Source organism: Hibiscus syriacus, unplaced genomic scaffold (assembly GCF_006381635.1).
Source record: "Hibiscus syriacus cultivar Baekdansim isolate YM2019G1 unplaced genomic scaffold, ASM638163v2 tig00110597_pilon, whole genome shotgun sequence".
Classification (NCBI taxonomy): domain Eukaryota; kingdom Viridiplantae; phylum Streptophyta; class Magnoliopsida; order Malvales; family Malvaceae; genus Hibiscus; species Hibiscus syriacus.
In genome coordinates, this window is record NW_024062795.1 from 3,036,328 (window position 1) to 3,051,448 (window position 15,121).

Below are 15,121 nucleotides of genomic sequence, written 5' to 3' on the forward strand. Positions count from 1 at the left end.
TTGACTAAATATATCCAGATTAGGGCCAATTTGAAACAAAAAAAAATCCAAGAGTCAATTTGACCAAAACCATCAAATTCAAGAGTCATTTTGAGTTTCAAACCATTATTTAAATAACACGAATCAAACAACCTTATTAATCAGGAGATTTATTGTTATCTCTTGAGGTCAAGGATTCGAACACCACATATGCGAGAGTATGAGCATACGTTGTCAAAGGATTGAGAATCTTTGAATATATACTACTTTGTATTCATCGCATATTTATAAAAAAATAGATATAAAATAATACCAGCAGTAATCGTTTAGTAAAATATTTTTAAAAGAAAATTTCGTAATCTTTTTTTTCTTGTTCTTAAGCAAAGATATATATTTTCTAAACCATACAAATAAAGATAACATGTTAAAAACCTTGGCCAGGTGTTGGAGGGGACCAAAATCTATCTGTATAAGTTATTCACTTGAATCTTTAGAAAAAAATAGAATAAAAATATTTATTTAAATGCAATAAAAATCGATTTCTCTTAAATATGATGCATTACTTTTAAAAATGCATAATCCTTTTGAGAAACAATAGTAATATTACATGCAATGTTAATTAGAGAGCCGAACAATAAAGTAGTTGTTTAGACCCGGTGGATTTTGGGCAACCCAAGTTTTAAGCCTAACAAATCAACCACTGGTTGCATCATTTCCTCGTAAACCCAAATTTACCTATATTATTTGCCTATATTTGAAGATTTAGTTAAAATTTACGAGAGTTTTAGTAAAAATAGTAAATTTAAAAAATAAGTTTTTATATTTTAGTAGATATATTTAGGATACAGATCGAATTCAAACATATTATATAAATCTAAGATTACTTGATCTGTATTGTAAGTTCATTATATATTATATTATTCGATGCTTAAGTGATTAAAATATTAAAATTGATAATATAATTGATCAAAAATATATTTTTTAAACATCAATGAATAAAAATAAAACGAAAATGACAATTTTAATAATTTATTCTAACATAATATATAAATTTAAACATCGAAAGACATTTTAAGACACAAACTCTAATATTATCCAACTCATATTTATCTTATAAAAACTTTAATTATATGAGCCTAATTCACCTTTTTCGAAATATATAATATTTTTGATTATATAAACAAAGTGATCTCAATAATTAAAAGGATAATTATTATTTCTAGAATTCTTAAATTTAAGTATATATTTTATAAGATGGTTTGAGTATTCATTAAAGGAATGATTAATAATCTTTCCAACATTGCGATCATTTTTAGATTAATAAAAAAATTATTAAAATAAATAATTTAAAATATAATTTTATATTTTTTATTAATAATAATAGTTAAAAAGATAAAATAATTAAAAACGTAAAGGAAAAGGAAAGCGAAGATCATGTGGGGATTTTTGATAATCAAAAGCATTACTTGAAAACAATTTTCTCACAGCATCATCATCATAAGGCAAAACATCCCAAATCCCTCTTTATCAGACGCAAATGCAGGCAAGCACGAAGATAATTTTTTTTTACAATATAAATCATTTTTAATTAAAGAAAAAAAAAGCGAAAAAACAGAGGAACGGGCGTGTGCTCCATCAACGGCAACGGTCTTTAGGAAGAAAAAATAGAGCCTAATCATTTTGTTCTTCACGAGAACTAACCTCCATATCTCTCTCAATTCATTTTATTAGTAAAACAATTGGCATTTCATTAGAAAATAAGAAGAAGAGATAGCTCTACGTGAGTTGAAAAGGAGAGAAAAAAAAAGGGAGAAAAGCCCAATAGAGAAAATAGTTGCCAATGCCTTTTTGATTGCTTTGCTTTTTGAGCTTAAGAACCATGGCCGACGATCTGGGTTTCTTCAGCAAGGTCAGTATCTTTTATTTCCCCCTTTGGGCATGTTTAGCTGTTTCATTGTCGTCATATAGAGTGAGATTGAAGATTCTTTTATTAATTTGTATTTTCTATATATGTTAAGAGTGTCATGTGAAATTTGCTTTATTTGGTTCTCTGTAAAACGTAAAATCTTTACAAAACACGCATGTTTTTTGGGGGGTTTGTTTCCTTTTTATCACTTCATTGAGATACAAGCAACACCCTGATTTCATTGTCATGAAAGATATGTTCTATTATTGTATTTTCGATGTTGATGTATTTTCATATGTTAAACGTGATTAATCAATTAATTAATGTCAAATTGTGGATTAAACTTATAAAAGTGATGACTTATCCAGCACACAACTGAGTTTTTCTAGCTAGATTAGAGCAGGGTTTACTGTTACAGCAATACCCATACCATATCTTTCCAAGAGCTTCATTGAATTGATTACTAGTGAGGAAATGGTCTGATTTCTTTGTTTTTAATATCTGGGTAATTCATTAAATTTCAGGATTCTTTCATCCTAAAGTTTCCAAAGAAGTCTCCATTGGTGTTGAGGATGGTTGTATTGCTGTTTGTAATGGTTTGTGGTTTGTATATATGCTCGATTTGTTTGAAGCAAATAAGCACCAGCAGCACGCATGAGTTTTTGAACATCGGAGTGATCCAAAAGCCGTGTCCGGAACCAAATATCAAGCCATGGGAAATTCCATACGTGCATTATCCGAACCCCAAAACTTCCAGCAGGTATGAAACTGATTTTATTGCTCCTGAGTTTGGTTTTTAGTTTTATGACTTAATTGTGGGCTTTCTTGTGTGTGATTAGGGCTGAGTGTGCATGCAATCCTGTCCGGTATTTTGCCATTATGTCGATGCAGAGATCTGGGAGTGGATGGTTTGAAACATTATTGAACAATCATACTAACATAAGCTCAAATGGGGAGATATTCTCTGTCAAAGTTAGGAGAAGTAATGTGTCAACAATTTTTGAGACTTTGGACAAAGTTTATAACTTGGACTGGTTCAGCAGTGCCTCGAAAAATGAGTGCACAGCTGCAGTTGGCTTGAAATGGATGCTTAATCAGGTGAGCTGCTCATAGCTTCTAAAGTTTAGTTGCAATTTGCTAACATTGTTGTAGCAGAAATTCGTGACCTTATTGAAATGCCTTTACAATCTTTACTTCACGAGTCTGTGAACAGGAATTGAGTAACCTTGAGAACTAAAAATTGTTCACTGTATTGGCTATACAAAGCCGTATGTATACTAGTTAGATCCATATTAGGAATGGCTATTATAGTGGGTTGAAGCAAACTTTACAATTAGTTTATTGAGCATGAAGCAGAAGACACACAAAACATCCTTTATATAGTTACACTTGTGCTTATAGTATTATAGTGCAACTTTTGAATTCATTGGTTTCTAGAGCACTCTCTTGAGTTGATCATCTCTTTCTGTGTTTCATATTCTTTTTTCTTATTCAATTTTATCCAGAATTTTATTTTCTAGCTCTAGTTTTATGTAATTCTCTTAGCATTCGGATGTATTTTCCCTGCAATTAGAAGCACAGCCCCTGTTGCTCCCCAAAAGTGCAACTATCCTAGCTTGTTTTACCCAAAAAAAAGAAAGACCGTTCATCCTATTCATTTTGTTATTATTCTCAGATACCACCAATCATGTATTCTTAACTCAGCCAGTGGCTTTATGTAACTGTCGCTAACTGGAGACTTATTTGCATCCAGACACTCTTTTTACTTGGACAGCATGTTCCAATTCTTTTTGCACAAAGTTGGGTATGATTATCAGATACCATATAGTGTTTCACATCTGATAATATTTAGGGAATAATTCTTAAGTGCCCCACTTAAGAGAGAAGACCCGTTGCATAAGTTCTTTGTATTTTTTGGTTTTATTTGTTTTCTAATGAGAAGCCCAATTACGGGTAAATATTTACCACTACATTGATGGAGAACAGCTATACATTTTTGTTGCCATGAATGAATACAGTGGAGACTAGCAAAATCATGAAAGGAAAACAGGAGAAGTTTCTATAACAAATAAACACAGGAAAGAAGAGATGGTAGGTTCTGCAATGCTGAGGGACTAAGATGGTTAAAATCTGTGTTTGGAAGTTGAGAAAATATGTATCAATAGAAGATTTCCCCTTATTCGATTTTCTGGGGACTCAGGGAAAATGTATTCAATGTTTGTTGATAACTCATATTTCTTTTTTGAGCCTTTAAGATTAGCATCTTCTTCATGATTTGAGAACAATGGCTCTGATGAAAATATTCGTTAATGAAAACAGCTTTCTTTATGTTCAAAACATTATAAAGGTGGTATTTTGTGAATAGACATTGCTGTTAGTGTTGAATTTGCAAAAAAAAAGATTGTGATTAACCTTGTCTCTGATGTGTTCATGATCATAATCCTTTACTGCAGGGACTGATGCAGCACCATAAAGAAATAGTCGAATACTTTAATACTCGGGGTGTTTCAGCTATTTTTCTCTTTCGAAGGAATCTTTTGCGGAGGTTGATTTCAATACTAGCAAATTCTTATGATCGGGATGCTAAGCTACTGAATGGAACCCACAAGTCTCATGTTCATTCGCTTCATGAGGTTTTCATCCTTCTCCTTCTGTGTGTGTGTGTGTGTATGTGTGATACTTACAAGTTTCAATTTTCAACTCTTACGTTAACGATTTCAGGCCGAGATACTTGCTAGCTACAAACCTGCAATCAATGCAACGTTGCTCATTCCAAATATAAGGCAGGTTGAAGAGACAACTAAAAAGGCTTTGGAGTACTTCAAAAGCATCCGACATATCATACTTTACTATGAGGATGTAGTAAAGAATCGCACTGTAAGAAAATAAATGCTATAAAAAGTTGATCTTTTCTTACCTAATCTTGTATCTACTTGCGGGTTCTCAAGTCTTATTTGCCGTTGTGCTGTTTTTCAGAAGTTAGATGAGGTTCAAGAATTCCTAAAGGTTCCAAAGAGGGAGTTAAGGAGTCGTCAGGTAAAGATACACAAGGGATCTTTATCGAATCACATTCAGAATTGGAAGGATGTAGAAAAAGCACTCAACGGGACGCAGTATGAAAGCTACCTATATGGAGATTACAAGAGGTAAAAAGCATTGCCACGATGTGCATTCTATTATCAACCATTTTTTTCTTTTTGGTTTAAATCTCCAAATGACAGGAGTCAACAGGGGGGAACCCAGCAAGCCACCCTGTTGGGATTTTGGCTATAGAGTGCTTATCTTAGAAACTTCTTTTAGCTTCACACTGACTATTCTATTCATTCTTTTACCCTCTAAACACATCAACTCTGCTGTATGTTCATTTCTTTTGTGTCTTAAATGAAAAGAGAAAATTGCCCTTTTTTTCTTCTAGCAATGTATATGTTGATAATGCCTATCTATGGAGTATTTGTTTAGAGAATATCTGTTATTGAAGCTGGTGTGATTTCCTCCCCTATGTTGCAGTTGCAGATAATAGTGATGATTGTTGAAGAAAACCATATTTATTGGATTTTGATATTCATGATCAAAACCCATACTTTATCATACTATTACGTAACTAAGATGGTTGAAGCACGACATCATTATGAAAAGATTGAAAGTCTTTATTACTTTGTATAAAAAATATAGAATTGGAACACGGAATGAACGCCCTGACATTCAAAGTCATAGAATTGTAGCCATTGGGCACACTTACTTTTAGGACATAGAGCCATCCTTTTTGACCCACCAACTCTCTACTTTGTTCCAACATGCCATCTTAATTACGTCTTCAAATCATGATTATCATATAATCAACCGCGCTTAAAGGTTTTGCTTGCTCCATTTTAACTTCTGCATATTATAGGGACTGATAGCAACAGAGACCAAAGAAATATAGAAATATACTAAAATAAAATTAATACTCATTAATTATTGTTCAAAGTGTAAATAATTTAATAATTTTCGATTAAATTTATATTTTATTAACTTGTGATATTAAATTTAATGACGAGACTAAAAATATCAATTACTCTGAAGCTGACTTTATTAAAAATGATAAAGTTTATAAATATAATTATATCAATTATATAATTGCAAGCGGTGCATCCCTTTCTAAATTCTATTACTACAACCAATTAAACTAATTATTATTTTTATCATAAACAAAAAAGAAGAAAAGTAAAACAGACACAATTGGACCGCCGGTTGCATCACACCGTCCAGGTCAGCATGAAACGACCCCACACGACAACCAAGTGGCCTGTCGCCTAAACTCACGGCACGTGGCGGGACGGCAACAAGAAATGGGGTCAAATTATGGTTTTGATCCTTTTTATTATATTTCAAATTTAATATCCGATCTCTATGCTTGTATATATTTTTAATATAGAAAGAAAGGAAAGTTAGTTGTCTTGTGAATCTAATTGTAGTAACATTTTCATTAAAATTGAAGGGAATCAAACACGGTTTTATCAATTGAGCCATCACATTTATCAGTTACTATAATTGCACTCGTTTAGTAAAAAAAATATGAATTTATGTTTATTCTTTTAATGTTCATGAATACATTAATCGAATATAAATAAACAAACAATTCGTAAATGAACAAAATTCTAATTTTCTAAACATAAAATAATCAACCATAAATATTAATAATTATATTATAAATAAATGATATAAAATAAATATAATTAGATAAAGTACAACATTAATCACTGAATTTCGAGCACCGTCTTATTTTTGTTACTAAATTGTAAAAGATTAATCTAAATTTCAATTTTTTAATGTTTCGATCTCTTTCAATGGTTGTTCGATGAGACTAATTTTAAGGTATATTATTCGTCTTCTTGCAAACATACTTTTCATCGTTCATATTTTTCGACGAACATCTTAAAGCCCTCAAATTCGAGAAAATCCTAAATTCTTAAAGTGGTCATTTTTATGTTTCATTTGATGTGTTTAAAAAGGTTTTAAGAAAATCTAAATCGAGAGAATAGTTGAAAACGATAAAAATATTTATTGATGTTTAGAATGATCGTAAAAAAAACAATAAACAAAATGATTTATGACAATGATTAAGAATGGTAAAAAAAATCTAAGCTTGAATGGAGAAAATCACGAGGTGAAAAAAGGGGAAAAAATTACATCGACAATGTCACACAAAATAAATAAAAAATATACTTTTATTTAATTTAAAAGTAGATTATACGTTTAATAATCAAACTATTATTTTTATTTCATTTTTGGTACTTCAATTTTATTATAAAATAAAATCATACCTAACATTTAGCTTAAGTTTTATTTTGGTACTCATCGTTAAAAACTTAACGGTTATGTTGACGTGTCACCATAAGTTAATGTCACATCATTATTGAAAAAAATAAATAAATATCACATTAGTAGTTATGTTAATTTTTTAACAGCAGAATACCAAATTTAAACATAAATTAAACGTTAGGTATGATTTTGAAAAAAGTAAAGTTTTAGTATCAAACCGGAATAAAAGCAATAATTTAGGCACTAAATGCATATTTTAACCCTTAATTTAATTATAATATAAATAGTTCGTCGATAGAAATGTTTAAATACAACAAGATGGAACTATATCAAATCAAAGTAAAAAGGTTAATGATAGTATAAGGACCAGAATAAGAATTTAACCAAAAGAAGAAAATGCAAACAACCACCAACGTTGTAACCGAGGCCCTCACCCTATACACTCAGATCCACCGCCTCCCTTTATAAACTTACGTTTCTTCAGACAACAGTTTTCCCTCTTTCTTCCTCTGGTTTTTTCTTTCTCTCGTTCGTTCGCCTCTTAAACGGTGAAAAGAGAGAAGATTCAAAGCGTTAGATCAGGTCGTGTTATCTATCTATTCATCAAGATGCAGTCAACCAGCGGTACTGATCTGAACCCGAAACAAGAACAACAACAAGAACAGCAGCAGCAGCAGCCGCAACAACAACGGTCGCAGTGGCCGGCGGGCCAGTGGATGGGAGCCATGCAATACCCGACGGCGGCTGCGATGGTAATGATGCAGCAGCAGATGATGATGTACCCTCACCATTACATGGCTTACAACAATCCTCATTTTCAGTACCAACAATATCAGCAGCAGCAGCAGCAGCAAGATAAGCGCTCATACCATCAGCAAAGCTACTCGCAGAAGCAGCAACAACAAGGGTCTAATTCGGGTGAGGTTAAAACGATCTGGGTCGGTGACCTTGCTCATTGGATGGACGAGACTTATCTTCATGGTTGCTTTTCTCAAACCGGAGAGGTAAAGTTAGAAACGATTAGATGAATGTCTTGTTATATGTGAATCTTACTTTTAGATCTCCTTGGTGGTTTGTGGAATCATTTTGTTACTCTTTTTACTGGGGTTTTAGTGCACTCAAGGTTTATGCTAGATTAGAGAAAGTGATGGATGATTGATTGATTAAAGAGGATTTATGAAATGGGTTGCAGTTAAGAGCTTGTTTCCTATAATTAAGTTGGTCTTATCATTGTTAGGATAGAAGACAATGCGCCATAATTGATTATTAAAGTGAGTTGTAGACAATTTGTGGTTTAATTCATACACAAGATATAAGAAAATGTAAGCCGGTGGTTTATTTTTGTTTGTCTAATTAGGGTAATTAATTTTTCTAAATTTGTGGTTTATTTAAATACAAAGAGTGCTAATAATAAAATAAAATAAAATACAAAGAGTGTTTTCTATTCAAGCTAAATAGACATTTTCTCTTGCCATAATAAAGTAATACTGAATAAATGCTTTTGAGTATAGAGGATTAGGTTCTGGTTAAATTCTGCTTGCATTTCATTTAATTAACTTGAATTATAAGTTGCTTCATTAGTAAAATAAACCCCCAATTCTTATCACAACCTGAAGCAATAGAAGGGTCTCGTATAGTTCTTGTTAGAATTTTAATGTAATAGTTGGATCCTTCCTTATCGTTTTAAGCTTTTTAAATTCCTTCGTGTAATTTAACATGATACAAGAGCTCTTGGTTTGAATAACCGAAACACATCTACCTTTTACTATTCTTCACCCAATGCCTTTTGAGTTTTGACCGTATAATGCTTTAATCTTTCTTTCAGCTTGCACATCAGACCTTTTAATCAATCATCAGAACTGTGTGTGAAGGGTGTGTTAGAACTATAAACGAATACCTTTTCATGTTGGGTGTTAGTTTGAGAAGGGGGCGGGGTTGGAGGTTGACCGTATGGCAATCAATTATGCTTGCATTTTGCCTTGCTACATGGACTTCTTAATATAAGAAATTTAATGTAGATAACTTGTTCATGAACACTGGAAATAGAATCCTCTTGATTTGGATTCAAAGGTCACCGAGATGATTATGTGGAAAAGTTCGGGACAGTATTTGAAGGAAGTGCTCAACTCATATTGGAACTATTTATTTATGAGAACAGCTCTCTTGTACGTGATCTTGTAGAAAGCTTTCTTCATTTCTTTGCTTGTATTACTTAAAAAAGTTTCACTGCAGAAAAGAAGCAGTGAGAAGACTAACAAGATTTTGAATATTTTACTGTTCTTTGGAATCTTGAAATATACAAAAGATTGTATTGGTTTTATTTCTTTTGAAGATTAGCTGCTCATTGTGCATCTTATGTTGATTAGTGACCAATACCTTTTTGAACATTTTACTTGATTATCCTTAAGACAAGCTCCTGCAAGTAAAAGTGCCTTGTTTCTGACATTTGGCCTTCCAAAATCCAGGTTTCTTCTGTCAAGATTATACGCAATAAGCAAACTGGTCAGTCTGAAGGATATGGATTCGTGGAATTTCACTCACGAGCAGCGGCAGAAAAGGTCTTGCAAAGCTATAATGGCTCTTTAATGCCAAATACAGAGCAGCCTTTTCGTCTCAATTGGGCTTCATTCAGTGTGAACGAAAGGCGACCTGAAATGGGTTCTGACCTATCGATTTTTGTAGGGGATTTGGCTGCAGATGTAACTGATACCATATTGCATGAAACCTTTTCTAGTAGATTTCAATCTGTCAAAGTAGCAAAAGTTGTTATTGATTCAAATACAGGTCGTTCAAAAGGTTACGGTTTTGTTAGGTTCAGTGATGAAAATGAAAGATCAAGGGCTATGACTGAAATGAATGGTGAATATTGCTTAAGTAGACCTATGAGAATCGGTGTTGCTACTCCCAAGAAAGCATCTGGATATCAGCAACAGTATTCTTCACAAGGTATGATTTCTGCCATAAGGGTGATTAATATGCTTGGGTGGCCTTTGATGTAAATCTTCCTCTCTTCAACCTTGGTACAACGTCCTGATCTTCATTAGTGAAACTGGTGATTAACTGGTTCTGACTTTAGAGTCGTATGTGATTTTGTCCTTTCTATTTCTTTCAAAGAATAAATTCTTCATCTCGGGCTTGTTTCATATGTTGGAGTATGCTATTTCAAATGTTCATCATCTGGTCTTTTTTCCTTTTTTAGCATGGAGATCCCGGGATTTTCCTTAATCCTTCTATCATCTTGTTGAATGTATACTATTTGCATCTTAAAGCTTGACGTGTGTTTTAATTGAATCATTATGTTTTCATTTTTATTTTTGTTAGCGGTTGTTTTGTCTGGTGGACATGCATTAAATGGTGCTGTAGCAAAAGGTTCTCAATACGACGATGATTCAAATAATGCTACCGTGAGTCCTCCCTCCTTCGTTGCTATCTTCTCCCTTATATGTACCATTGATTATGAAGTTATGTTTCTTGCAGATATTCGTTGGAGGACTTGACTCCGATGTTACTGATAATGATCTGAAACAACCTTTTTCACATTTTGGTGAGATCATCTCTGTCAAAATACCACCCGGAAAAGGATGTGGGTTTGTGCAATTTGTGAACAGGTGCCTCTCTATGTGTACTTAACTTCCACACATTGTACGTTACCATTTGTTGAAGTGTCATTAAAGATTCGTATTTAGAGCTCTATTAGTGATAATATCATCAAAGTATCGATGCACATTTTTAACTCGAGTGATGCAGAGTGCTAGGTTTCTTACAATCAGTGTCATGGCATGTGGGTTCATTGTTAATTTGTTTTCTACTAATGGTTCCTATAGTAATTTAATGTGTATACTTTGCAGGAAGAACGCCGAGGAAGCAATCCAGAGTTTGAATGGGACAACCATAGGCAAGCAGACTGTCCGTCTTTCTTGGGGTCGCAATGTCGGAAACAGACAGGTAAATTTATGCTAAACTAGATATTCTTGCTAGGCAACTGTCTTATGGCCTATTTGTTGCTGCCTTTCTGCAAAATGCCTGAGCATATATCACCGATGAAAAGGAATAAAACAAACAAACTTTATATTGTAGAAAAAATAGAATTTCTTGGCTAATTCCTAATTAATATGCCCGAGGCTACGTAATATTATAACATAGCATGAGTAGTTATAGAATCTCCTGAAGGTGGGATGCACACCTTTCTGCTATTATTTGTGTTATTTCTCAACTCCGGTTTTTGACAGTGGAGAGGCGATTCTGGTAACCAGTGGAATGGAGGATATTACCAAGGGCAAGGGTATGGCGGTTATGGTTACGGATATGCTATGTTGTCAAATCAGGATCCGAGCACATATGCCACGGCTGCTATCCCCGGTGCATCTTGATGGAGGCGTAACAGATGGATCAAAGCATGTATGACGATTAGCACCAGTGGCTATGTAGTATGAACTTTCAGGTGAAGTTTTTTAAGTTTATTTTTTTTGTAGGATGGGGTTTTGCTTGCTGCTTTAGCTGGATCTTCAGCTTGAGGAATTTTGTTACTGGTTTGTTTTAGAACTGTATTAATTTGTCATTTAAAACTTCAAATTGTGTTTTGAGTGTCGGTGTGTTTTTCTTTTTCTTTTTATGTTATTTTTTAAAATTCACAAACAATGAAAGAGGGAGAGCTTAATCATTAATTTTTTTTTTACATGTTTTTGAGCAAATCAAAAGATTGCATTTCATGTTGTTTTGCGAGTCACGGTCTTGTACTTTCCTGTTGCTATATTAATAGCCACCAGCTTCAGCTAATCCTATAGCCTAATTATCCTAAAGGTGTTTTTGTTAATACAAAAAAAAAATACTATAAAATTTAAAATTATACATAAATATTCGATGAATTTAAACATAAAGTATAGACAATTTTGATTCAGTTTTATGCATTTAAAAGAATAAGTAAATCTCAATATATAGTTTGCAGAAGTGTAATAAGTAAAACATAAATGGTATGGTGTTTGTGATTTTGTAAAAGAATCGCGCATTCATGTATGCACAGTTTGAAGGTTTATTTTAAATTTGTTACTTGAAGCCAAGGGTGCCCCTAATACAAGCTTATTAGTGAAGTGAATTGAATTTCAACTTGCTTGTTATGGGGGTTTGACTGTTGAATCTTGATTTTGCTTTTAAACCTAAATGAATGTCTATTCTTTTACGTACCAAAAGAGAAAATATATTTAAAGAAATGTAGATAGATAGTAAGAGAGAATAATATTTTCTTTATAACTAGGATAATTCAATATACATTACTAGAATCTCTGCTATCTGAATGTATACAATGCGAAGAAAACATCGTGTTTTCAATGTATTTTTTTAGAGACATATTCATACAACTTATTGATACTGTAATATCTCAACAATTATTTTTTCTAACACTGATATGAGTTAATTTTTTTTTATATCATTAACTAAATAATTTTACCAATAAAACATTTTTGGCCATCTGAATAAATAAGAAAGATAATGTTATTTTGATATTTAATCTTTAGAAATATATACATGATTAAAAAAGCTAAAATTTTACACCCTCTCCTTCCTTTCACTTTCCTCCCTAATTTCTTCCTTATAAAGTCCTCCATTTCTACCGTCATCTTGGTTGTTATTCCCAATCTTCCTACCTTCAAGAAGCCATGGAAGTGGTGGTGCCGGTGCCTGCAGCGGCTGTGGAATTCAACTTCGACAACACATGTTCGTCTCCATACATGACTGCTCCTTCGAGTCCTCAAAGCTTCGGCAGTAGCTTCTTCTTCGGTGCTCCCACCAGTCCCACTCGTGCTTCTTCCTTTGCAGCGGTTCCTTTCGAATGGGAGGAAAAGCCTGGTGTCCCTAAAAGAAAAGGTTTTCATGCAAGAATACACAAAAAAGATGAGACCAACGATGACGATAATGGTGGTGGTGATGATCGGTGTGAAGATTTTGATTTCGAGTTCGAGCTTAGTGGACAGTTTGAGAGAACTTCTTTGTCAGCTGAGCAGCTCTTCGATGGCGGAAAGATTCGGCCATTGAAACCGCCGCCTGGGTTTTCGGAGTTCTCAAGCACCGTTTCTTCTCCGAAAGCGAGAGCTTTTCGAAAGAACGACGTTGATCCATTCGAAACAGCCATCGAGAAGTCTCGTAAAGGATCGGTATTAGTGGAGCCAAAAAACATACAACCAGAATCGAAAGAACGAGGGAGGAACCGATCCTCCGCTCGTTCTTCATCATCATCTTCAACCTCCAACAAGAAGTACAACTACGTTCATAAGAAGAGCAGATCACTGTCTCCTTTCAGAGTATCCAACGACACCACGTTCGAGCAAGAGACAAGCAATCCCAAATCCTATGTTTCTTCAATCCTGTCGGCCATTTCGTTCTCGAAAGTTAACAGAAAATGGAAGTTGAAAGATCTTTTGTTGTTCAGGAGTGCATCGGAAGGGAGGGCAACGAGTAATGATTCTTTCAGAAAATATGCTGTTTTGTCTAAGAAAGACGCCGAGGATCTTAACAATTTAAGCTTCCAGTCTACTGAGAGTGTCGCGTCGAGTTCGAGGCGAGTTTCGGCTCACGAGTTGCATTACACGGTGAACCGGGCCATGTCGGAGGATATGAGGAGGAAGACATTTTTACCATACAAGCAGGGTCTTCTTGGATGCTTGGGGTTCAACCCTGGAATGCATGAGCTCTCCACGAGTATTGCGTCTTTGACACATGGATGATCAACATTTCCTGATTTAGTGCTTCTTTTTAATGTTATCATTTTAATTTTATTTACTATTAAATTTTATGTTTAATTTGGAATATTTCCCTTAAATATGTTTTTACTCGAGGTACATATAGGATTTTGATTTTTCATTTTGCTTGTGTTGTAAAATAAATTGATATGGCTATGGATCAGAATATATGTGCTTTTTTATTGTGATTTGTCTATGAAATTACATGGATATGTGACCACAAAAGCATGGATTAAAGGAATAACATAAAGAGAACACACGGAGTGGAAAAGCTATATAATCATGTTGTTATGGAATAATGTTGCCTAAACTGTTGCATTGTTTCAACCCCCAAAAAAGGGTGGCCATGCCTTCAAAATTCAACTAATCACCTACGTTTTGTTCTAAAAAATTAATTAATTAACAAACCAGATCATCTAAAGAAATGTTGTAGATGAAGCAGGGCAATTGAAACTGTCACAGGGTCATCTCAATGTGTCCTTAGTGATGGTCTTATCTTATGTTGTAATGCTTTCATATCATTATCATTTTATGTTTCAAAATTAAATAATATTAAAATATATACATATAATATATCATTTCAAAAAAAAAAATCATATTCTAATAGATGGATTTAATTTGATTTTTTTGGACTTAACTCTTTCTTAATAGATATCCATCAAATTTGCAATAATCGATAGCAAGAATGATTGCAATGGTAGGTTTAAAGGAAGTGTAGGCATGTGGATGTAGAGGAAAGCAAGTAAATATCCTAAAATCATGGTGGCTTTATTTGTTGAATGTTGATAATCAGCTGATGATAGTGCATATTTCTAGATTGCAGGAGTCATCGTAAAGAAGAAACGTAGTTGCTCAAATATTAAAATATATCACCCTCATCATTGTGTATTTTATAACCCCAGTGGTCATTTTCAAGCAGTCGTTAAAAAGACAGTTAAAAGTATGAAGCAAATTCGAAGAAGCCGAAGAGAAACAAGACATTAGTTCCATGTCCCAGTTAGTACGAAAGAATTAATGTGAATGTAGCTTTAAAGTCATTAGGTAAACGCCGGATTCATACAATGGTTGTTAATGGTCAAAGACTGAGTGGAGTATGGTGAATGGTCAAAGACTGAGTGGAGTAGTTAAAGGATGACCAAAGTAATGGCCACTTGGGTAAGCGCTACCTTATGCCAATCACATGTCATAATTGCTTTTTCCATCT

General features: G+C 33.5%; 3 protein-coding genes across 4 annotated transcripts; all 3 read left to right on the plus strand.

Annotated features, from left to right (window-relative positions):
- Positions 1-1,763: 1,763 nt before the first annotated feature.
- On the plus strand, positions 1,764-5,290 carry LOC120134513. 2 transcript variants are annotated; one of them, XM_039150941.1, is made up of 6 exons: positions 1,764-1,888; positions 2,410-2,645; positions 2,725-2,983; positions 4,339-4,518; positions 4,607-4,762; positions 4,862-5,290. In XM_039150941.1, exons 1-6 carry the CDS (start codon positions 1,859-1,861, stop codon positions 5,033-5,035), a joined length of 1,035 nt encoding a protein of 344 aa, XP_039006872.1. In that variant the 5' UTR covers positions 1,764-1,858; the 3' UTR covers positions 5,036-5,290. The 2 variants fall into 2 exon arrangements, with proteins under 2 accessions (XP_039006872.1, XP_039006874.1); XM_039150943.1 differs by lacking the exon at positions 1,764-1,888 and adding an exon at positions 2,079-2,264 and having other exon boundaries at positions 2,330-2,645.
- A 2,344-nt stretch (positions 5,291-7,634) lies between these two features.
- On the plus strand, positions 7,635-11,772 carry LOC120134509 (polyadenylate-binding protein RBP47-like). The gene is made up of 6 exons (XM_039150939.1): positions 7,635-8,190; positions 9,652-10,132; positions 10,508-10,590; positions 10,664-10,794; positions 11,035-11,131; positions 11,416-11,772. The coding sequence occupies exons 1-6, from the start codon at positions 7,795-7,797 to the stop codon at positions 11,554-11,556; spliced, it is 1,329 nt and encodes a 442-aa protein (XP_039006870.1). The 5' UTR covers positions 7,635-7,794; the 3' UTR covers positions 11,557-11,772.
- A 1,014-nt stretch (positions 11,773-12,786) lies between these two features.
- Positions 12,787-13,933, plus strand: LOC120134512. The gene has a single exon (XM_039150940.1). It carries the CDS (start codon positions 12,838-12,840, stop codon positions 13,900-13,902), a length of 1,065 nt encoding a protein of 354 aa, XP_039006871.1. The 5' UTR covers positions 12,787-12,837; the 3' UTR covers positions 13,903-13,933.
- The last annotated feature ends 1,188 nt before the right edge of the window (positions 13,934-15,121 follow it).